Source organism: Prorops nasuta, unplaced genomic scaffold, assembly GCF_024137725.1.
Source record: "Prorops nasuta isolate Cenicafe-Biocafe unplaced genomic scaffold, Cenicafe_Pnas_1.2 PNAS00002, whole genome shotgun sequence".
In the NCBI taxonomy this organism is placed as follows: Eukaryota; Metazoa; Arthropoda; class Insecta; order Hymenoptera; family Bethylidae; genus Prorops; species Prorops nasuta.
Genome location: NW_027116799.1, coordinates 10,131,204 through 10,156,359, shown reverse-complemented (window position 1 = coordinate 10,156,359; position 25,156 = coordinate 10,131,204). Strand labels below are relative to the sequence as shown.

At 31.0% G+C, this 25,156-nt stretch overlaps 1 protein-coding gene across 3 annotated transcripts; it reads right to left on the bottom strand.

Moving 5' to 3' along the window:
* Positions 1-6: 6 nt before the first annotated feature.
* Cep97 (centrosomal protein 97kDa) lies at positions 7-24,888 on the bottom strand. Of its 3 annotated transcripts, none has more exons than XM_066736953.1 (12): positions 24,827-24,888; positions 24,460-24,611; positions 24,228-24,386; positions 24,046-24,147; positions 23,764-23,960; positions 23,607-23,690; positions 20,972-21,267; positions 5,976-6,191; positions 3,232-3,837; positions 3,003-3,135; positions 2,415-2,628; positions 7-2,350 (listed from the first exon to the last, which is right to left on the bottom strand). In XM_066736953.1, the coding sequence occupies exons 1-12, from the start codon at positions 24,837-24,839 to the stop codon at positions 1,793-1,795; spliced, it is 2,730 nt and encodes a 909-aa protein (XP_066593050.1). In that variant the 5' UTR covers positions 24,840-24,888; the 3' UTR covers positions 7-1,792. The 3 variants fall into 3 exon arrangements, with proteins under 3 accessions (XP_066593050.1, XP_066593040.1, XP_066593058.1); XM_066736943.1 differs by having other exon boundaries at positions 3,217-3,837; positions 5,976-6,176; XM_066736961.1 differs by lacking the exon at positions 5,976-6,191 and having other exon boundaries at positions 3,217-3,837.
* Positions 24,889-25,156: the final 268 nt, after the last annotated feature.

The window sequence follows — 25,156 nt, the reverse complement described above, 5'->3', positions numbered from 1 at the left end:
CTTCGATTCTAAATACAGTGACTGTTTACATCGGTAATAATGTGATTATTTCCACTTAATTGGTTAAAACTGATTCTCACTATATCTCATTGTAAATAGTTTCATCATTTTTGGCAGACCAATATTCATATTTATATTACACACATTATGGGAGTTAAAATACATAAAAATCATATTTATAGATACTTAAAACTAATAAAAATAGGCATTGATATAATAATACTGTCATATCTAAACAATAATATCTTATAATATAAATAAAAAAAAAGCTATTCATCATTTTCATTTACCATAATTAAAGGATCTATACTGCCATATAATCGAAAAAAAAGTCGTATCGGCAGTAAACACTTAATAAAAGAAATCTAAATTAAATTACTACGTAACAGTTATTAAATTTCTAGTAATACGTATCCTGAATGTTTAAGCTCTTGTTCATAGAGGGCACAACTGTTACTAACATTGTAATAAATTTTTATCATAACTTAGTTTTCATTTTTGCGACTAAATGTTTACCGCTGTTATGACATTATTCCATTGCACGGCAGTATAAATTGACTAGGCTATAAGTTTTTAAAACTTCCAACAATTCATATAATACGTAACCTTAGGGTGGTCGTTGAAAAGGGTATTGTTGATTTTTACCGAGGGGCCTTCTAAATCTATTCCAAATAAATAAATAAATATATCCCTGGAAACTGAGTGCTGAAAAAAATTCTAAAATGCCACCAAACCGTTTACTTTTTCCTATTTAAATAACATAGGAATTTAACGGATTGTGGAAAATGATGTTGGATTTTCTGATTACTTTAACATTTTCTAAAACGTATTAAACTGTCAATTATAGTTACTAATATTTGCAACAATTTTGAACGAATTTCCTTTTACATACACAAAGATTGGCATATGAATGAGATCCGCCGTAAAGCTGGGTTTTGGTTGATTTCGGTAATGTGCTAATCTTTATGTATATAAAAGAACATTCTTTCCCAATTTCTACAAATAATAGTACCTATACTTGATAGTTCTATACGGTTCAAAAATGTTTAAGGCATCTGTCACGTAAGATCCAAAATTCATTTTCACAGTCCGTCAAAATTCTATGTTATTTAAAGAGGAATAAGTAAAAGGATTGGTACACCAACTTGGAATTTTTTCTCAACGCCCAGGCTCCAGTAATATTTTTTCTACTTATTTGGAGTAGATTTGAAGACCGCCTTAGTAAAATTAAAAAAATAACCTTTTTAACATCCACTTTAATGTAATTTATATTCGAATGCAATCATTGTGATAAATTACTAAACATACTTTTTAAATTACAATGAAATAACAGTCTTTAAACAAAAATACAATTTACATTACCGAAATGAATAAGACGGGCCTTCGTTAATCAGATTATTTGTACAGTAATATTAGCTGGTCAGTACAACATTCATAATGAGCAAAACGATGTATCTTTATAGACTCCTTGAATAAAATTAAATTCTCCTTTGTTTTTTCTTTAATTTAAAACATCTGTATAGCCTATCTAAATAAAAGAAGTAATATGCTATAGTTCCTGATTATAAAGTACCGCCCACTTGTGTGAAAAATTTTAAAAATGTGCTGTAAACGTATTGATCTCTTTTTATTACAGCTAAAAATAGTTTCGGTTTATTTATGTACAGTGAGCATATCCTATATGTTCTATATGTGCATATAATTATTATAAAGTTAGGGTTTGTGGATTTATAAAGTGTCACGTCTCTTTGTGCAACATTATATACTTAGTTTTGGCAATGCGCTTATAACATCACTCCATATTTGATTCAGATTTTTTCTCTATTGCATTTTCTGTGTTAATAAGATTGTGAAGTTCTTTACATAATATCTCTTCACAAAATTCTCCGTCTATCATAGTCTCTTCAATGACATTTTCATATTTCTTTCTAATCTCTGTATGGACAGCATTATTAATTCCAGAATCCCTCATTTCTTCACTACTCTTAAAAAGATCTTCATTTTCAATTAAGTCGGTGACTTGGAGATTCTCATTAGAATTCAAAATGTCAGTATTAACTTCATCATCGGTTGTATCAGTTGACTGGGAAACTTTTTTCAAAACACTATCCACGAGACTAGAGGCAAAGCTTTTATTTTTATTTGTTTCATGAACAGTTTGGTGATGAATTGCTAAAGATTGTGGCCTACTGGGGCGAGCATACGGAAATGCGTATTCTTCTCCTGCTGGTGTATGTACAGCTGATATTTCTGTTTGAGTTGCTACACCTTTATCAATGTGAGTGGATTTTGGCTGTAAATTACCCATACAGCGCTTTATTTCTGACATAGATTCTTGCAATTGTTGTACCTAAAAATTAACATATACAAAGCTACTGCGATAAATATTACTTTTCAAATTATGCAAATCTTACCTGTGAATGCAAAAGATTACATGTCAGTGCTAAGTTATTGACTATATCTGAATTTGGTTGTACAGAATATTCACCATCTGTATTCTCTCGATTATTGTGCTGTAAACTCACCAACTTTTTCCACAAAGCATTTATTGCTTGCATTTGAAGTAGCTGCAATTTATGCTCATTTTCAAGAGCTATTCTCGTTGCTTCCATATCAATGGATAATTTTCTGTTACACGCGAAAATAACTTTCACATTAAGATCTACAGAGTATCTGATTATCTTTTGCAAATACGAGATAGAAGGGCCAACTGTAGGAAAAATCTCTGATACGACCTTCTAATATTATTAATGCTATACGATCAGCACATTTAATCGTGATTCTTTCTTTCGCCCTGTTAAGACTGTTTCAAATCATTTCGCCTGTTGCCGGCCTTTCTCCGATAGCTTTGCGTACGACACCAACATGGTATCACTGAACGCCATAGTATTAAACAATTGTATACCTATTCTTTTGAAAAAAAGACCTTCTATCTCGGGTTGTTGGGTTGGCAGAAGATAATTAAATATATTCTACACGATTTATAATATTATATTACTCACTGAATATATTTATTTGTCCTCGTCATTTCGATCATTTTTAATATATTAGTTGCTTTGTTATTTAAATTTCTTGCATGATATCCTCTCCACATTCTTTGAATACAGATTGCTGCATTTTCAGCTTGATCTTGATCTAACGCAGGTTAAGAGAAAAAATATAATAAGGTAAATTTCGCCATATATAAAAATAATCTCATGTTTTTGATTTTCATACCGTCATTATTTTTACCTTTATTATTATCTTCTTTTTGTCGCTGAATGGCTTTATTTTTAATACTGTCTAATTTTGCCTGGCATATTTCACTATCTTCATCGCTACTTAAAACAGCAGCAATTTCAGTACCCTCTTTGTCCTTCTTTATAAGATTAGATTTTAATCTTTCACCAGCACTTTTGGGTCTTTGTATGCTTCTGTCTGAGTTTGAAGGATTTTTCACTTTTTTTTTAATTGGTAATGTTTTACTTTGAACAAAATTATTAACTTTTACGTAATGCTGGTATTTCCCATTGGTATGAACAGTTACCGGCTTAGCAATATTTGCTTTACCAGCAATGCAATTGGTATTCGAGTTACTTTTCGTTACAGTACTTGTCTTTATAGTACCGATATTGGTTTTTGCCATTGGATTTACCGTGTTTATGATAGGGATAGCTTTTCCGCTTTCGTCATTTAACACTTTAATTGGTGCTGTATATTGGCATGGTGACGTTAATTTGCTTGGCGCTGTTTTAGGTAAAATTCGAGATAGTCCTGAAGGAGGTCGGAAATCTGGACTCATTAAAGATTCTGGAACTGGCACTAATTTAGTTGCTGCTTGCAGAGGACTCGATATTTCTGGAAAGAAAGCTATCATGTATAAGAAGGGAAATACATGTAGGCCGAAGATAGTATATTTTCTTAATTTACAATAATAGTCCTGGCACATATACATACAACGATAGTCAAGTGAAATGTGTAATTGTATACATACAGGGTCTTTTCCTAACAGCGGAGCATAGGAGATTCGTGTTAGTTGACTATAGCACTCGGAATGATCGAATCTGAGAGCGCTGATTGGTCAATATTGCGTAGTACCAACATATAATAGGCCGTTACGAATAGTTGGATACGAAAAATGAGATTCATCCGCCATTTTGGTGTGGAGAAATGTTTACATGCTGATCGTAGCAGAAAGAGGTGTAAAATGGAAAAATGTCAAATGTTGTCGTTACTAAAGTAAAAATTGAATACTTTGAATGAAAATGAAGAATATTCGTACTTTCCATTCGTTATTTTCAATTTTTACTTTAGTAACCTTACCATTTGACATTTCTCCATTTTACACCTCTTTCTGCTAGGATTAGTATGTAAACATTCTCCACACCAATATGGCGGATGAATCTCATTTTTTGTATCCAACTATTGGTAACGGCCTATTATATGTTGGTACCACGCAATATTGACCAATCAGCGCTCTAAGATACGATCATTCCGAATGCTATAGTCAACTAACACGAATCTCCTATGCTCCGCTGTTAGGAAAAGATCCTGTATATGAAAAATGTTACCCCAACAATGATAAAATTTAGCGATATATATAGGATTCATTAACGTATCTGTATATGTACCACACACATTTTCACTTCCATGACATTGTACAAATACGTTCCAAGCTTATGATACCAAGTGTTAAAGATAATGGCAACATTTTATAATGAAACTGGAAGCCCATTTAAAATTACTATCTATGAACGTAATTATCGTGCATATAATAAGGGTATTCCTCAAACATTGAACGTGTTTTTTTCGAAATGTAAAATTTCAAATGCTGGAAGAAATACTCGAAATCTACTAAGCCAAGTTTATTCAAACATTGAAAATATGCTGGTAAAGTACTAATACAAATACAATATGGTGAAAATGTGTATCTGCATACGTATACAATAAAATACTCCAAACAATTTTAAATGTTACTCAAAGGTAGCATTTTTAGTATGCATATGGATTGCTACGCATTTTCACCACAATACGATTGTATTAGTACTCTACTAGCGTATAGACTAAATAACTGATTGGTCTTGCAGAAATCTCTCCAATAGTTTTTTAGTGAGATAGCTTAAACACGTTTCAGCTCGAAATTTCCGAAAATATTCCGCTGTTATTTTAAGATTAACACTTAACTCGTTATGCCTCTTGAGTGATGCCGCAAACTACTCTTTCTAGTAGGCCAGTAAGATTTAAAAAAACTAAAAACGTAATTTAAAAAAAAATAATTTTTTTTATTTTAAAAAGTTTAACTAATTTATTAAGAAAATGAACACAAATTCGCGACGTCATTAAATCAGTACAAATAATTGGAGATTGGTCTTCAAATAATGCTGTAATTTTGTCCGAAAATTTCGATTGAAAAGTTATTTAGAAGATCGCCTCAATAATATAAAAAAATTTTCAATAATTTTTTATCAAGAAACATTACTTAACTGTTGAGAATTTTCAAAATTTTTATATTTTAGATCTAAGTAAGCTATATTTGCATAATTTTATTAAATTTTCTTAGTAATTCAATGACAGGTTATTTATTACACCGATTTCCATATATTGTAACAAAAGTTTTTAATGCATGCTTTCAGCTGTCATTGTTATAAGAATAATAAATACTTAAACAATAAAATAGTACTTTGTAGCTATTACAGTTAATAACAATGATAAACAAATATATATTAATCCATCTAGCGAATTCGGAGAAAATAGTTCTCATAAAACAGACATTCTACAAGTATTTTCCATTTAATCTTTTTAGCACCAATGACGATACTTATATTATTACGTATGTGATATGGCTTCTTATTCTTTGCATTGAGATAAAGTTTTTTCGCAAGACGAAGAATAAAGCACCGTTGCACACACAGCGATATATCGTCGTTGGAACTAAAAGGTTTAACACTTTCATATTTTCTATGGTCATCTTGTTAATACTCTAAAATAAAACTCACCATTCAAATTCTGTAAGCAAGAATCTTTTGAAATTTTTAGATTTAGTGTATTGCACAGCATATTAGGATCTAAACTTTGCGTCATTAAAGGCTCAGGTTCGCTATTCAAGACAGTGTGGCAAGAAGATACCAATGCATCCATGTGAAAACTAGAAGCCATTCTGTCTGGTGATTTTATCCTTGTTAAATTTCGAGACGAGCCTAATTTAAAAGATACTACATATTAGCACCAATTAATATTTCATGCTAATTTTACAAAAATTGTATAAAAATAAACCGAGTCGAAAAATTTGTCCTGCTTATAGTCTAATTCCTTTGATACTTCGCAATGCGGACAAAGCAAAGATTTTATTTTGATCTAATTTGACCTGATATTGACCTATTCGAAATATTTTGTAGATCAAAAACAGGCCATGAAAAATTCATTTACTACAAATTTGGTCTACTTTTAAACTACATTAGATCAAAAGAAGGTTATGCTAAAATTTGGTCTGATTTTAACTCCTTAACAGTGTAGGGAAAAATACTAAAATGTCCACTATTGGTAGAGCATAAAAATAATTGAATCCGCGGTAAACTTTTTAATTATATGTTTTTTGGGTAGCTGAATTTAAATTTTGCGTTGATAACTTAATTCAAAAAGGCAGATTTAAAATGGAGGACTTTTAAATAAAAAAATAACGAGTTTCGATAAAACTTTGTATTTACATATTTTTTGTGACAGCTGAATAAATATTTCATGTTAAATCTGCTGAAAATCTTTTTCCATCAATTTTGAAAAAACGTGAATAGTAAAAAAGTTTGATACATTTGTTCTTCTAAATTATTGTATTTCTCGTGCTTTAACATGTATTTATTTCTTTAATTTGAAGTTTTTTGAAATGTGTGTGTGCTTAATTTTTAACATCAAATTTGAATTCAGCTATTAAAAAAACGTATAAGTACATGATTTCAGAAAAAATATTATTTTTCTAATTTTGCGATCGCCATATTGGATTGGCCATTTTGAATTTAATTTTTTAACGTCAAGTTTGAATCTAGCAACCCTAAATACCTTAAGAAATCAAGCCTTAAATATATTGTACCATTTTTGTTATGTTTTTATATCATGGCGCAATATGCGTCATTACCAGTAGTGGTCAATTTCGCTTTGACGCATATGCGTTATGTACTGTTAAGGGGTTAAACTGTATTAGATCAAAAGAAGGTTATGCTATAAATTTAGTTTGATTTTAAACTAAATGTTCCCAGCTTTTACTCGCCAACACCAGGTGGCTACCGCGCGGATCGTTCTCGTTCCCAATTTGTAATTCGCGAACATACTTAAATACATGCCCAGCGGCACCAAATCAGGGCTGCTCAACCCAGGCCCAGACCAGGGAGACCGGGACAATTCTCTCAGAATTATTAAACTTATTAGGTTAGGTTATCGTAACCAATCTCGACATATAAATAATGTTACATGACTTATCTTAACTTTCAATAATTATTTTATAATTTAACATTTACTCTCAACACAGCTGAAGCAATTTTACTAACCATGTCCTGATTTAAGCCTACTCAGATAGGTCAAGACCAGGTTATAAGACCTGGTTTTGACCTATCTGAGACCTGCTTTGATCTGTTTTAGCCCTACATAGTCCAAATGCTGGTAACATTATAGTATCTAAAGGCCTGTTTTTGAACTAAATTTTAGGTTAAAGTCAGACCAAATTTTTCGGCTCGGGTAACTTAAAACATTTCTTAACAGGAAGGCGTATACTGACATTACAGAGAAATTTCATCTGAAATCTTTGTTTTCAACGTATATCGCTATTTAAAAACCGCTTTCAAATTTTTGCAACAGCCTTTAAATCCTCAGAGAAGCATTTCTTGAACAAAATAACACAATTTTCAATAAAAAAAAAAGATAAAGCATCAATTAAAACTTACTTTTTATATTATAAACATAAACACGCAATTGCAAAATCAGTATATTTTATTCAAAAAAAGCTTCCTCTATGAGTGTATAAAATAAAATAAACTTAAATTCATTCTCCAATAAGGCAAAATTTAAAAAATTATTAACTTTTATAAAATTTTACACGATAACGAGAAAGCAGAATATATATACGAAGGAGTTCCTTTTCCTACCGGCAGAATGGCGCTAGCAAAGTGCTATAGTATAGGTGCAACAGAGAGAGAGAGAGAGAGAGAGAAGAGATGAATTAATAGATAGACAAATATAATTATTACTATACAAACGCTTGATTCCATTCATATAAAAGTTTTAATTAAGATAATTAAGAAACAGTTATATAAATAGTGAACCTTCTAGTGATACAGTTACGTTCAGAGCTCGGATAAAATCTCATAAATTATTCTATAAATTTGCAAGATATACAATGTACAATACGGTTTATAAAAACAATCGATAGCAGATTATTTATGAGTAGTTAAAAAATTAGTAAGTGAAATTATATAGGAAGCATGGAAGCTGATAGTACGGAGCGTTGAAATAGGCTAACTTATAAAAACACCCTTTTAATCATAACAATACAGGTACATTCTTCGAGCGAGGCAATAAACTTGGCCGCAGCAGACTATACATATTTAAACAAACTCACTTTATCTTTTGCCAATTTGTTCATGCAATATCATAAAAAATGCTTAGAAACTTCTGTGAAAACGAAAACGTTCGTTTCCATGCGTTGGCCGGCTCGTTTCTACGTCATACAATATCAGTTTCCGTGGTTTTTACAGGCCAAACTAACCACCCGATCATTTTTCTCCTTACGTTCTCTGTTAGATTGGAAACTACTGCCTATATCCCAAGCAATGAAGCCAGTCTGTGTCTAAACGTAGCCTCCACTTTGGCCTCCCAAATCATTTAACTGTATGGGCTTGGACGTCAAAGTGGGTGGACCGTTTAGACCCAGACTGCCTGCACTGACCCCAAGCCAGCGTTGCCAACTCCGCCATTTTGATTATACTACGGTGTACAGTGATGTCAGTGATGCCAGAATCAAGTTTCTAGCAACAAAAATAAAGTTAACCGCTAGCCAGCTGCAGTATAGAAAATTTGAAGGGAAGGGAAATATACCTCTTCCCTTCGAATTTTCTATACTGCTGCTGGTTAGCGGTTAACTTTATTTTTGTTGCTAGAAACTTGATTCTGGCATCACTGACATCACTGTACACCGTAGTATAATCAAAATGGCGGAGTTGGTAACGCTGCCCCAAGCACTGAAACCAATAAGGGTATAAATGAAACCCCCACTCTGGTCTTCCAGCTGATATAATTGTTTGAACTTGGACGTCAAAGTGGGAGGACCGTTTTGACCCAGATTGCTTTCACCGACCCCAACCAGTTAAACCAATATTGGTATAAACGAAACCCCCACTCTGATCTTCCAGGTGATATAACTGTATGGGCTTGGACGAGGAGTAAACAGCTGCAGGGATTGGTATAGAAATTCGGGGAATTACCGAGGCAATACATGGATATTGGCGGGGAATTAATGTGAATTAGTAGAAATTAGCAGGAAACAACGAGAATTATCTAGGAATTGTAAGAAATTAATTAAAGGAATTAAAAAGAAATAGTCAAAAAAATTAGTAATTTAAAAGACTTTTTGAAACAGGTTCAATCACTAGTCACAAAAGATTCGCAATTTGTAAACATTGTAGTTGAGTATAAATCTATAATAGTTGAAAGATCATCTTATTACTGGTTTTGGATTATTGCAAGGGAGAAGTGCGGAAGGATTAAGAAGATTTATCGGTAATACAAGGATCGCGCGTAGCTAAAAGAGGACAAGTTGCAATTAAACCAAACAAAGAAAAAAGACCAAATGTCAGCCTAGTCTAAATCCTCCAAAAGAAAATACACAATTAAAGGAGCACCATCAAAGTGTATTCGTCGAAAATAATTTAACTGGTATTTCCACAAGACTTTGTACAATGTTAGAAAGATATTATGCTATTTTTTATGATGACACAATTTATATTGGTCGTGTGATTGAAATGCACGATGACAAAATAAAATTGAAATTTTTCAAATTGGAGTTATAGATCATTTCGTATGGCCACGTGATAACGATATAGCTATTGTAAACAAAAAAGTTATTTTTTATGGTCCTACAAGAATCTTACTTTCTGTCCTTTCTTTCAGAATTCTAGTAATTTATCAGCTATTAATAAGGAATATAAATTAAGGTGCACTCTGTATCAAAATCCTTAGGATTAAAATGCATTAGCTTTGTTAACTATACGAAGATTAGTTTTATTACTAAATGCATATTAAATATATGTGAGGAGTTTATATTTTATTGTTAGTTGCACACATGTAAAACACAATTGTTACAAATTTCAAATTCTATACTCACTTTTTTATCATTTTTAATTTGTGAAACTTTATTGTATAAAACGTGTAAATAAATGTGTGCAATATAAATAAATATTAAGAAATGCTTATTTTTGGTTGTTTACCATGATGCGAAAAGTAACGTTAAATATTACTTCTTGCTGAATGTTATTAATAATTTAAGTAACAATTTTTTAAAAATTATTACATAAATTATTAAACTTTAATAGGAGATATTAAAAATTACTAGGAATGGTTCAGAATTCTAGGTAAAATACTGGAAGTTATTAGGAATTAGTAAAGAATTACAGAAATTAACAAATGTAAATCACAGTTTTTTAGTAATTCCCATATGCAGAAATTGATGTATACAATTTTAAGTAGCGGTTTACCACTCAGACTTGAACGTTAAAGTGGGGGGGGGGGGGGGGCATTTAGAACCAGACTGTGCCTTCACTAATTCCAAATCCTATGTAATTGCTGCTTTATAAGTAGTTCGCACATTTGCACCATAATATTATTTGTTGATATGGTGAGCCTCGCGACTCCTGAAGAGAGAGCGGGGTTTTTATGACAGGTAATAGGGGTCACATGGGCCCACGGCGGTTAGTAACATTTTCAATAGCGTTCCGAAAACACGTGCCTTATTTTTCTGTTAAGCTCGGTGTATTGATTGAATGGCAAAGCTATAGATTATTATTTTTAATTTGACCAAGTGCTGCAGCAATATCAGCAAATAAATAAATACGTCAAGGTTTGAAAAATGTTCTTTCTCTCTTTCTGTTGTACCTATGGCGTTTTCACTAGCAACATTTTGCCGGTAGAAAGTAGAACTAGTTATGTTCTGTTTGAACATTTCCATGTGTAATTTTAAAAAATTACTTATTTTAAAAGTTTTGCATTATTTGTGAATCAATTAATATTTTCAACTTTATATAACATATTTGTAAATGACGCTGAAGTTGGCAGCGACTTTCCAGCAGCAAGTTTCGCTAGCGAAACGCTCTGAACTTGCGCGACACCCAATATACGCTGCTCTTATTAAAATAAATAATAAATGTTTTTACATGCACTGCCAAAAAGCTATCATGCGCAAATGTTCTTAAGGCAACATAATTTATTCTTAAAACATTAATTGTGTAAATTAATAATTAAAAATAGTTTATACAGGAAATTCATTCTCCGAATCTTTTAAATCATAATTAATTAAGAAATAAATTTTTTTAATTTTTTTAAATGACTCCTCCTTATAGAAAATTTTACGCTGAATCCAATGATATGCCGTTTTTTAGGGAACCCGGTCTCTTTAATAATTTTTTTTACATAGAAAGATCATAAAACGCTTAAAATATGCTACAGTGCAGTACATCATTTCCAGGCTAATATCTGATAGCAGGACATTTTTCTAATTAATTTAAACCTCTTATCTTGCTAGGAAATTTCATGCTGAATCCAATGGTATATGGTTTTTTGGGGAACGCGGCCTCCTTAATCACATTTTTTGCATAGAAAGATCGTCAAACGCTTAAGATAGGCGACAATGCAGCACATCAATTCCAGGCTAATATCTGTTAGCAGGAAATTCTTTAAATGTTTCTAAATAACTCCTCCTTTTAGGAAATTTCATGCTGAATCTAATGGTTTATGGTTTTTAGGGAACGCGATCTCCTTAATAATTTTTTTTACATAGAAAGATCGTCAAACGCTTAAAGTAAGCTATACAGTGCAGTATATCAATTCCAAGCTAATATCTGATAGCATGACATTTTTTTAAATTTTTAAAATGACTCCTCCTTATAGAAATTTTTATCCTGAATCCAATGGTATGCCGTTTTTTAGGGAACGCGGTCTCCTTAATAATTTTTTTTACATAGAAAGATCGTCAAACGCTTAAAGTAAGCTATACAGTGCAGTACATCAATTCCAGGCTAATATCTGATAGCAGGAAATTTTTTGAATGTTTCTAAATAACTCCTCTTTTTAGGAAATTTCATGCTGAATCCAATGGTTTATGGTTTTTGGGGAACACGGTCTCCTTAATAATTTTTTTTACATAGAAAGATCGTCAAACGCTTAAGATAGGCGACAATGCAGTACATCGTTTCCAAGCATATAACTGATAAATTTCCTGCTATCAGATATTAGCCTGGAATTGATGTACTGCACTGTATAGCTTACTTTAAGCGTTTGACGATCTTTCTATGTAAAAAAAATTATTAAGGAGACCGCGTTCCCCCTAAAAAACGTCATACCATTTGATTCAGCATGAAATTTTCTATAAGGAGTCATTTAAAAAAATTAAAAAAATTTCTTTCTTAGTTAATTATGATTTAAAAGATTCGGAAAATGAATTTCCTGTATAAACTATTTTTAATGATTAATTTACACAATTAATGTTTTAAGGATAAATTATGTTTCCTTAAGAACATTTGCGCATGATAGCTATTTGGCAGTGCATGTAAAAACTTTTATTACTTATTTTAATAAATGCAGCGTATACCGGGTGTCGCGCAAGTTCAGAGCGTCTCGATAGCGAAACTTGCTGCTGGAATGTCGCTGCCAACTTCAGCGTCATTATTTGTAAGTATAAAAGACTCATTTCGATAACATAGACCGATTTTGCAATTTCTTCTTTACTTTTATAATACAACTATTCATTTCTGTAAATTTTTTTTATCGATAATCGTGTAATTTTATTCAAAAGCCGTTACAAACATTGAAACCAGTTTTCAAATAATGTTGTAGTTTGAAAACTAAGGGGGAATCCTACTAAACTCCATTAAATCAATCACACTGTAATTTTTAACTTAAAGGAGCTTGGTAGGACTGATCCTAAGATTTAGTCGAAGCTACTCTGTCGTGACGTTATAGAGGCAAAAACGGTAGACTTGAATAGCTTTAATTTTGCCAAGTAGCTGAACTCTGTCACGTAGTTTAATCGTCAGCTATTAAATGCACCACATGAATCTAATCTGATAAAAGCTTGTGTCGATTATTATGAAATTTATTTTGTAGGAAAATTTAAGCTCTTCAAATGACTCCCATGATCAAATTTACCCTCTTCTCTCTCCCATATCTTCCCGTTAAAAATATTCTACATGATGAAAAGTATAAGAAGTAGAATATATGATCAATGAGCATCTTATTGGTCGGACTTGCAGAGAGAATCGTCTTAAACCACTGAGATGCTTATGTTTCATATTCAATTACTTCATATTTATCATTATGCGAAGCCCTTAAATGGATCATGTACACCGATGCAGCAAAGATTTACTAACGAAATCGTAGTTCAATGAAAACAAGCTTATATTTGAAACTACTTTAGTTCCTTCGTAGTGCTTCAGAAATCCCAAAACTTGTTTTGTAGACTGAATTAATTAAAAATTGGATAAAATGTCCAAAATAAATCATTTTATTTTTTAATATGTCGATAATCTGTAAAACTTGCCTTAGTCCACAAGAAAACATTAATTTAGTCCAAGGAGCTTTATTCCAAGAATTCAAAAACACTACAAATACTGTAATTAACGGGATCCCTCACGCGTGCTTTACCGACAGTACAAGTCAATAAACAATTAGTTTAATAAAATTCGAATGCGAAGCAAATTGCAAAAACGGGCTTCTTTATGACAAGGTGCCAATTCTAACGAGTCAATCAAGCTTAAAGAAACTCAAATCGGATGAAGAACAACGCTGTACCACTGTCCCGCGTTCTTGAAGTGGAAATAACCAAACGTAACCTCTCTTCAAGAACACGGCACAATGGTACAGCATTATTTTTCAACTAATTTGAGTGCTTTTAAGTTCGTTTGACTCGTTAGGACTGGCACATTATCCTACAAATGCCCGATTGTTAAATTTGCTTCGCATTTGAATTATATTAACTTAATTGTTTATTGACTTGTACTGTCGGTAAAGCACGCGTGAGGGATCCCGTTAAAAGAATGTAAAAAAATTAAGTTGGTAAAATTAAACTGATTAGCAATAGATTTCTAGGTTACAATAAAATGTTAGTAAATAATTATTTCTGTATAACACCGATAATATAATACTAACTGATTTCACCTTAGTATTACAAGAACAGATAGATAAGCAAGTCCCCCACTACATCTGTGGTTAACTGTTTGTCTTAACCAAAGGTCAGAGAAGTGAACACGAAGAAATAAGATCTGAACGGTCCCGGCTGTCTGATATAATTTACTATATCAACTCCTACACTCATAATACTGAATATAAAAAATGGACAAAATTATACAATCTTCTCAATTTCCTATAAACTATAATGAATTAAAAATCATTCCAATCGGACCATTAATTTTGTTGCTAGAAAAGTTTGAAAATGATTATGAATTGCACAAGAATACATAACAATATGAATATATGCCTGGCACACAAAGAACTTATAGGGACAATTATCAAATGAAACGTAATAAGCTGATGAACAACTGTTCTTCATTAAACGGGAAATTAGCTCTTACCGCGAATTTTATAGTTTCGTTAGTAAATGGCTATAATGTTCGATTTAAAATATAACGTAAATTTTTCAGCGGGGCAAAACGTCCTGTGAGCAATGCATACTCATCTTTAATAAATTTTAGAAACCAAACCAATGATCCCCGATAGAAATAATTTTTAGTTCAGTCCGTTCTGCTGGAAATGGAGAATATGTCATAATTTTTTCAAATTGTTATGTTCTACATTGCAATCGTAGGAACTGAGTTAATAAAATATGACGTACTTTTTTTCACATTGATTGTTTTTAACGGGATCCCTCACGCGTGCTTTACGACAGTACAAGTCAATAAACAATTCGTTTAATAAAAGTCAAATGCGAAGCAAATTGAACAATCGGGCGTTTGTTGGACAATGCGCCAGTCCTAACGAGTCAAACGAACTTAAAAACACTCAAATTAGTTGAAAAATAACGCTTTACCATTGTGCCGCGTTCTTGAAGAGAGGTTACTTTTGGTTATTTCCACTTCAAGAACGCGGGACAGTGGTACAACGCTATTCTTCATCCGATTTTAGTTTTTTTAAGCTCGATTGACTCGTTAGAATTGGCACCTTGTCATAAAGAAGCCCGTTTTTGCAATTTGCTTCGCATTTTACTTTTATTAAACGAATTGTTTTTTGACTTGTACTGTCGGTAAAGCACGCGTGAGGGATCCCGTTAAAGGGATGCATTTGGCCACTAAAAAATACTTCCAAATTATCTCCTACAATTTTAGAAATGTGAATATTTTCGTAGGGACCAAATTGGCGTATATTGATTTACTTAGTTGACGTCAAGGCTTGTCTGTTGGATTCAAAAAAAAAAATAAATAAATAAAAATCGGATATTTAAAAATATATATTTTATTTCTTACTTAACTTTTTTGAAAGAAGTAGCCTTAGAGACGCTTCGATATACTTCAGTGAGTAATTTGTTAGCAAGAAGGAACAAATATTCCTATAAATATAGAAGATTTTTTAGAAAAACTGTAATTGGGCAAGAGAGATAAATTTGAAACGGATTTCAAAATTATGTTTGTTGAACTATTATAGTTTTCCTAAAAATCTTCTAGATTTAGAGGATTTTTTTTCTCGGTGACAAAATACTCGCTAAAGTTGGGCGAAGCGTCGTAAAAACTCCAGTTTTTTAAATTATTGATAGGAAATAAAATATATTTATTAATATACGATTTTTATTTTTTTTTATCCAAAAAACACGCCTTTATGTCAATTAAGCAGATCAATATGAGGCAATTTGGTCCCTATTAAAATATTTACATTTCTAAAATTGTAGAAGATAATTTGGAAGTACTTTTTTGCGCTTCAGTGCAACCCCCTTAAAATCGGATAGTATTTGGAACAGCTGCGTCATGTTTTACTAGTCCAATCCCTACGGTCACAATACTTGTCATAAAAAGCTGAATAAAATTACAGCATATATCCCATTTTCTACTAAATGGGCTAAATTAACAAACATCTCGATCAGAGCATTGGTTTGGTTTCTAGAATTGATTAAAAATGAATATGCATTACTCACAGGACGTTTAGCCCAACTGAAAAATTTACATTGGGCCATTCCACGTCAAAACGGACAGATTTCGCAGTACAACACCGATTTTTTTTTTAAATATATGTTAATATATAAGAAAACACAAGACTTTTGCGCTAGTTAGAGTCAAAAATCTTTTTTCGTTCCGGAGATACGAGCTGTCAAAGTTTGCACTTTTGCTGTTTTTGGTAAAAACACGTAATCTTTTAAAATTTATATATCCTAAACAAATGAAGATAGAAGACTCTGGCTGGAACGAGAGGACTCAGGAAGTATAATATTTTATTAGAAAAATATTTTAAAAAATAGTATTTTATAATTGGTTAAAACTATTAACAATTAAAATAAACATTTGAATTAATAAATGTGTTGTCATGCTCTGACAATTATAAAAAAATATCAGGAATGTCCCTTGGAATGTCCTCTAGAAAGAAAAAAATTAAAACGCGTATACTCTCTAGGTGTTCATAGTGAAAAAAAATATTTTTTCACGACGCGCACGGCCAGAAGCGTCGTTCGAGCGGTGTTAACCGGTGAGGCGCATGCGTAACTGAGCGCGACGAGTCTCTACATGTCGGAATCCATCAATCTAAAAATAATGCGAGTTAATAACATGTTTTAATTGTTTGTTTATGTTTTTATAGCTATTGTAAATTAACAATATATTTATTATTATTTTGTTTTATAAGCAGTCGTCATTTATTTACAAAATAATAAGAAATAAGACATTTGAACATTGCATTGAATATACAAATTATATACTAATTTATATTTACATATTGTATTAAATTATGGCAGAAGAAAATATTATTAATATGAAACTGCTATACTGAAAATATTTAACAAACTTTTACAATTGTATAATTATCTGATTGAGGAAAAGCTTTAGTTTGTAATTGTGTTGTTGAATCTATCGTTAAAAATGCACGATAATTTCTAGTTCCTTTAACTATTTTCACTTTTCAAAAAAATCTCGTTCAAAGTGTTTTAATATGCATTAAAATAATTTGAACGAGAGATTTTTTTGAAAATTGAAAATAGTTAAAGGAACTAGAAATTATCGTGCATTTTTAACGATAGATTCAACAACACAATTACAAACTAAAGCTTTTTCTCTATCAAATAATTATACAATTGTAAAAGTTTGTTAAATATTTTCAGTATAGCAGTTTCATATTAATAATATTTTCTTCTGCCATAATTTAATACAATATGTAAATATAAATTAGTATATAATTTGTATATTCAATGCAATGTTCAAATGTCTTATTTCTTATTATTTTGTAAATAAATGACGACTGCTTATAAAGCAAAATAATAATAAATATATTGTTAATTTACAATAGCTATAAAAACATAAACAAACAATTAAAACATGTTATTAACTCGCATTATTTTTAGATTGATGGATTCCGACATGTAGAGACTCGTTGCGCTCAGTTACGCATGCGCCTCACCGGTTTACGCCGCTCTGGCCGTGCGCGTCGTGATAAAATTTTTTTTTTCACTATGAACACCAAGAGAGTATACGCGTTTTAATTTTTTTCTTTATAGAGGGCATTCCAAGGAACATTCCAGATATTTTTTTATAATTATCAGAGCATGACAACACATTTGTTAATTCAAATGTTTATTTTAATTGTTAATAGTTTTAACCAATTATAAAAAACTATTTTTTAAAAATATTTTTCTAATAAAATATTATTCTTCCTGAGTCCTCTCGTTCCAACCAGAGTCTTCTATCTTTATTCGTTTAGGATATATAAATTTTCAAAGATTACGTGTTTTTACCAAAAACAGCAAAAGTGCAAAATTTGACAGCTCAATCTCCGGAACGAAAAAAAATTTTTGACTCTAACTGACTCCAAAAGTCTTGTATTTTCTTATATATTGACATATAGTTATTAACAAAAAATCGGTGTTGTACTCGGAAATCTGTCCGTTTTGACGTGGAATGGCCCATTGTCTTTTATATTAAAAATTATAGCCATTTACCATAAAAACTATGGATTTCGGTAGGCTAATTTCCTATTTTATGTGAAACAGTTTGTGTTTATCAATTTATTACATTTCATTTCATGCACAGAAAGAAATTTCCTATAATATTTACTATGCTAAACAAGATAACATTGGGGCGTATTTATATAGTATCGAATTTTATTGAGCAAAATGGTAAATATTAAGCATCTTCGTATAATGATTACGCGTTTTGTGAAAGAATAGTTATATGAGCTATATCCGTAAACTTTACATGCTGCGCTGGAGAAATTTATTACTCAGAACGGTAAATTTACAAATTTGTAAATTATACCCGTGAGTTATTAAATATATTACTTTGTCACTATGGATAAAACGTAAGTTTATTCGGGAGGAGGTACCTACATCCTTATAGTGTTTACCGTACTGTCTCAATAATTATTGAGGGAATTTTTGAGAAACTTTAATTCAGTGATATTCAGAATGAAGCTGTACAAAAATATTTAAACGTTAAGACTTAAACATATTAAGAAACCTAATCTATTACAATAGATATCTTCGGTAGGGGCACCAAAATTATCCACTGTGAGTGGTCACAGTTTTCATAATGTTTAAGTCTCGTTATTTAAATATTCATTTGTACTAAAGCCTTATGTTTACAAATGTTAATTACGTTTAGAGTATAAGTCAATTATAACCCTATTTTTATTTATAAAAATATGTATATTCTATACAGGAATAATTCTTTAACGATTATAGTATTTTTTTACAGTGCAAAACGTAAAATTTACCATGTCGATAAGAAAAATTCCTTTATTTTTTAAAATTCTTATAGTGTTACCATTATATCTCCATGGTACGGTGGAGTACGGTAAATTTTTCTATTTTTTAACAATAAATTTTACTAGAAATTTGTATCTGCAAGATTGTTCCTATAAGCTCTTTGTGTGCCAGGCACACAATATTTTCATAATGTAACGTATTACTGTGCAAATCATACCTATTTTCCATCATTCATAGAAAAAAAAATTAATGGTCCTTTTGGAATAATTTTTAATTTAGTCCATTTTATAGGAAATTGAGAATATGCTATAATTTTGTCCATTTTTACGTTCAGTATTATAAGCGCAATAGGGACCGTGCATACCAACACAGTGACAGTGAGATTAGAATGTGTTTTGGTATATACAGGGTCTTTTCCTAACAGCGGAGCATAGGAGATTCGTGTTAGTTGACTATAGCATTCGGAATGATCGAATCTTAGAGCGCTGATTGGTCAATATTGCGTAGTACCAACATATAATAGGCCGTTACCAATAGTTGGATACAAAAAATGAGATTCATCCGCCATATTGGTGTGGAGAATGTTTACATACTAATCCTAGCAGAAAGAGGTGTAAAATGGAGAAATGTCAAATGGTAAGGTTACTAAAGTAAAAATTGAAAATAATGAATGGAAAGTACGAATATTCTTCATTTTCATTCAAAGTATTCAATTTTTACTTTAGTAACGACAACATTTGACATTTTTCCATTTTACACCTCTTTCTGCTACGATCAGCATGTAAACATTTCTCCACACCAAGATGGCGGATGAATCTCATTTTTCGTATCCAACTATTGGTAACGGCCTATTATATTTTGGTACTACGCAATATTGACCAATCAGCGCTCTCAGATTCGATCATTCCGAGTGCTATAGTCAACTAACACGAATCTCCTATGCTCCGCTGTTAGGAAAAGACCCTGTATGCATACTATCAGCCCAAACTATCGGCCAATTTTCGCAGTTTAGGGGTACCAATTTATTTATATGTATACAGTTACACATTGATACTTTGCTATCATTGTATTTGCTGCACGCTCCCTATAGTTGAAATAGCAAATTATATATCACACGGAAGAGGGGGGGGGGTGAACTCAGAGCTTTTATTTTTGCATTTTAGTCACTGACTTTTGCTAAGGGCCGGTGTCAGTACGAAAAGCAGGCAAGCCTCATATTCAACATAACTGCAAAACTCTGAAAGTACACATTCTGATTGGCATTTTTCCGATTTTTAGTTCTTATGTTGGATATGAGGCTTGCCTGCTATGTGCTGACACCGGCCCTAAGACAAACAGTTAACAGAGGATGGAGTGGGGGACTTGATTGTCTATCTGTCCTTGTCGTACTAAGGTGAAATCAGCTAGTTTCATATTATCGGTTTTATACAGAAATAATTATTTACTAACATTTTTTATTGTAACCTAGAAATCTATTGCAAAAACCGCTTAGTTTTACTAGTTTAATTTTTCTGACATTATTTAAGCACGAATTGCAGTATTTGTAGTGTTTTTGGATTCTTGGAATGAAGCTCTTTGGACTAAATTAATGTTTTCTTGTAGACTAAGTCAAGCTTCAAATATTATCGACACATTAAAAAATAGAATTATTTATTTTCGACATTTTATCCAATTTTCAATTAATTCAGTCTACAGAACAAGTTCTGGGATTTCTGAATCACTACGAAGGAACTAAAGTAGTTTCAAATATAAGCCTGTTTTCATTGAACTACGAATTCGTTAGTAAATCTTTGCTGTATCGATGTACATGATCCGCTTAAAATTATTAATATTGAATGAAATTATGCAAACCGGGTCGTCTTGGAGAACTGGTCCTATTTTGTGTCAATCTGCGTCGGGTTGCAGGAGAAGGACTCGTTCCTGCGTCACCTGAGCTATTTACATTTCCCAAATCAGTCTGTTGACTCAATTGTTGTTGATGGTGTTGTGCTTTACTTAATATGAGTCTTAGCTTTTTATCAGTTTCATTTTCCATCGATTCACTTGATAGAGGACAAACTGAAGCTAAATATTGTGCAAGTGACTCGTGCTCGCCAACTCGAAATTGCCTACCTCGGCCTTGTGAATATAACCACTCTGCTTTTAAGCTAAGGTTAAAGCTTTTGTTATTTTACATTTTCAATAGCAAAAGGTGAATCATTTTAATCGTCCCTTGCAAATATCCACATAAACAACCAAACGATAAAAAAATATTTCAGTCTTTTTACTCCAAGAAGGGCTGAAGGTCGTATTATTAACTTGAGCTTAATTTTTGTGAAGTTATGCCAAAGTTACTGTTCAATTTTTAATTGAAAATTAAACACCTATTTTATATTAAAGAATTATATCAATTTTCATTTTTTTAAACATCGATTGTTTTTACATAAAAAAGTATATCAAGAACCCAAAACGATGTCTTTCACTTTATTTTAAATAGCGTAGCTGAGAAGTTCCTTGAAACATCCACAAATTCGATGTACGTCAATAGCTCTTTGAACTCTTTGACATTTAAATACAGTTTCTTCGAAACTATTTTTTCTTTTTTTTTTTTGGATTTTAGAGAACAAGCTATTTGAAAAATGTTCAACCAGTTATGTTTAGTTTGGTCAAAAATGAAAGAGCACAATATTCTCTAAAGAAATTCATAGAATTTTTTAGATTGAATTTGGTTAAAACTGATCATTTTACAGTTATTTGAAACTCCATTTTTTGTTAAAATATCAAATTTCAAATTAAAAAACTCATCAATTGCTCAACAATCAACAATCAATAATTTTAAAAACCCTTGTGTATTTCTCTGAACAAATATATAATTTTTAAGAATATCTCTTGATTTTCGTTCTAAAACGAAATTTGAAAGTTTTATTTGTCCTGCCACGAAATGTGTTGGAACAAAATATAAAAATTATATAACTTGTACAAATATTATTATACAAAATTACTTTTAAAAAATTATGATTATATACACTATCATATTTTAAATTGAGGTTTCCGAATCACTTGCTGGAACATTTTACCTTTTTGCCATAAAAAATTGTTTAAAAGCAACCTACTTAAGATTAGTTAAAGGTAATATAACGCATTAATTATTATGTAATCTTTTCAGATATTTGCTTGGGGCCTTTAAAATTATTCATCCTTACATATTGGGTAGTTGGTTAACTATTAGCTATCCCATAAATTTAGATAATATTTATAATTATAAGAAAAAATGTCCTGTAACATTTTTAAATCTAGTCCTTTGCAAAAAAACTATAAAAGATTAAAAAATGCTTAATACTATGCTCTTATAAATAGATCAACCTGTCAATCTTATACTCTATTAGTAACATTATACCCAAATGCATCTTGGACTAATATGAAGCCTCATATGATTTTTAGTTTCTTAGGAAGTCATCTTCTATAAACAGTGGTTTGTTAAAAACTTTTTAGAGATTTTTTTTTCATATACCATGAAAACACGACATAGTGGAACATTTATATAATATTTAATAATATATTAAGTGTATTAAGTGAATTTTTGAAGTAAAATAAGAGTAAGATCAAGAATCCCTATAATATCTATTTGAAAATGAATGGTACCCACCTCCCCCATGATGTCTTATATATAAAAAGTATTAAGCCAATTACACCGTTATTTCTCACACATTTTCCATACAAGTCTAGCTATTGACTGAATTTGAATACTTAAGATATCTTACATCATTTTTATGTTTTCTTCTTAAATTAAGTTTTGATAAAAAAAGTTTTCATTTTTTCAAATCTTTATGTAAAAAAGAAACAGAGAGAGAGAACAAAATAAAATATCTCGCTTATTCTAGCTTACAAGAAAACTAAATTATTATGGAACTTATTTATGAAAAAACAGCAAAATCAAGTAAAACCTTTTTGAAACATTATGGGTACTATCCTTCTTTTGCATGGTTGTTATCAAAATACTCTGTAGTGAATTGTTTCCCTTATTTTACTTTTAACCAAAATCCCTAAATAATCTTTCAATATTAATAAATAAGATATAAAAATTCCAATTGACTGAGCACTTTTGGCTCCTCAAAACAAATATTCCTTCCAAAAAGTTCAGAAAAACAACATTTAAAAAGAACAACCCCTTTAGTATACAATAAAGAATAGATTTTAAAATAGCATAGAAAGTTATTTTTCATAATTATTTATACTGTCCTAATTTATGTTTAATGGTGGTTAACCAGCTACTAGATATAATTTAAATCAGCACTTGGCAAATGGATAGCCTCTTACCTTTGTTACCAAATTACAGATGCTCAGACCACCACTATGTCACCCAAACCTATTCAATTGTATAGATATTAAGGTCACACTGGGGTATTTAACTGCTTGTAATATACCATTAGAGATAAAAGTTTTTTGGCAAAACCATTTGACAAGCATTGAATTAAATAATAAAGAGCTAACATGAAATTAATCTAACCTTTCTATAGCATCTACAGCATGTCCATCTATTGATTTCAAGCTCATACACCAATTGATAAGAAATGGACGATAATTAAATCCACTATGATTGAAAAGTCAAGAAAAATAAATATTTTTATATAGTGAATAGAATAACATTGATTTGAAAAGGATACATGCTGTTATCAGTTATATTAACACAAGGATTATTTGCAATTGAGAAATTGATCAAATTCTTCAAATTCACTAAATGAGACATTTCATTTAAATCAGTTAAATTGTTTTTAGCCAATGTTAATGTTTCGATGGATGCAGGTAAGTAGCGTTCGCATTGATCTAAAGTTATTATACGATTATTGTGCAAGAAGAGCTCCTATAATATAATTTTTTTCATTGTCGTTAATTAACCAACATTATATCTATATTTTCAAAATTAGCAAAATAGCAGTGATAAATACCTGTAGATGCTTAAGATAAGAAATATCAGAAATGTGACTGATACTATTTTCTGATAAATCCAAGTGTTCTAATTTGACATTAGTATGAAGATGCTCTATGGACTATAAAAGTAATAAACATGGAATTTGTAGAAGAAACCTAACTAGTTTATATTAAAGTTAATTGTAAAGTCAGAGCTTACTTTTATTTTATTTCCAGCCAAGCATAAGGTTTGTAAATTTTTCATATCTTTGATACCTTCTATGGTTAAAATGCTATTATTTGACAAGTTTAAAGTAACAAGATTGTGCAGCTTTGACACACCATACATGCGTAGCAATTGATTCCTTACTATAGAAAGCTAAAATTAATGAATAATTTATGAATATAAAAAAAACCTTATAGATAACGATTACTAAACAAACTTATGTTACCTTACTAATTCTACAATAAGAATCAAGATTATCAAGACGTTGTAATTCATTATCATCAACAATAAGAGTATTTATGTCAACATCTAAAGGGCAACGACCAAGTTTCTTCAAGTTCTGGCCACTGAGGTCAAGCATTTCACTTGGAAGTGATTCTGTATAAAATTTTCTTATTAAATATAGCTCAAGTATCAAGTGTATTGTAATATTCCAAAGATGATAGAGAATATAAATATATCATAAAAACATAATAAGTATACAACAACAGAACTTCAGCAACTTATCTTTATATTATTCACTCGTGAGCAACTGATCTTAAAATTACTATTAAATAAAATATTATTAATTCTATACTTTCTTCAATACTAACCAGTTGCAGCCATAATGATTAAAAGTAATCAGACGCCTTACATCAAGGTTGCTGAATCCGACATTTTGAATTAAACTATGGGTGTTTACGTTCACTATTTCGCTGACCAGTGTCGCCAACTTCGCCATCTTGAATAAAAGAGCACGGAATTCGGATCAGAATTCACGAAAAGATTTGTGTGGATTTGTGACTCGTCTAAAATCAAAATCCCAAATATGTATATTTATGTCAGTAGCAATTATCATCTATAGAGCGCGCTTATCATTTTGCCAGCAGATTTAAATAGTAAAGACAAGACAGTCCTATAATTAATTGTCAGAAATAATTCAA

What these genes read in the sequence shown, in the direction of transcription:
- Cep97 (XM_066736953.1), bottom strand. An exon ending in CTTATCTTAAGCATCTACAG is followed by an intron (nt 23,961 to 24,045) that starts GTATTTATCACT and finishes ATTATATTATAG; the next exon opens with GAGCTCTTCTTGCACAATAA. An exon ending in AGGACAAATAAATATATTCA is followed by an intron (nt 2,629 to 3,002) that starts GTGAGTAATATA and finishes CGCGTGTAACAG; the next exon opens with AAAATTATCCATTGATATGG.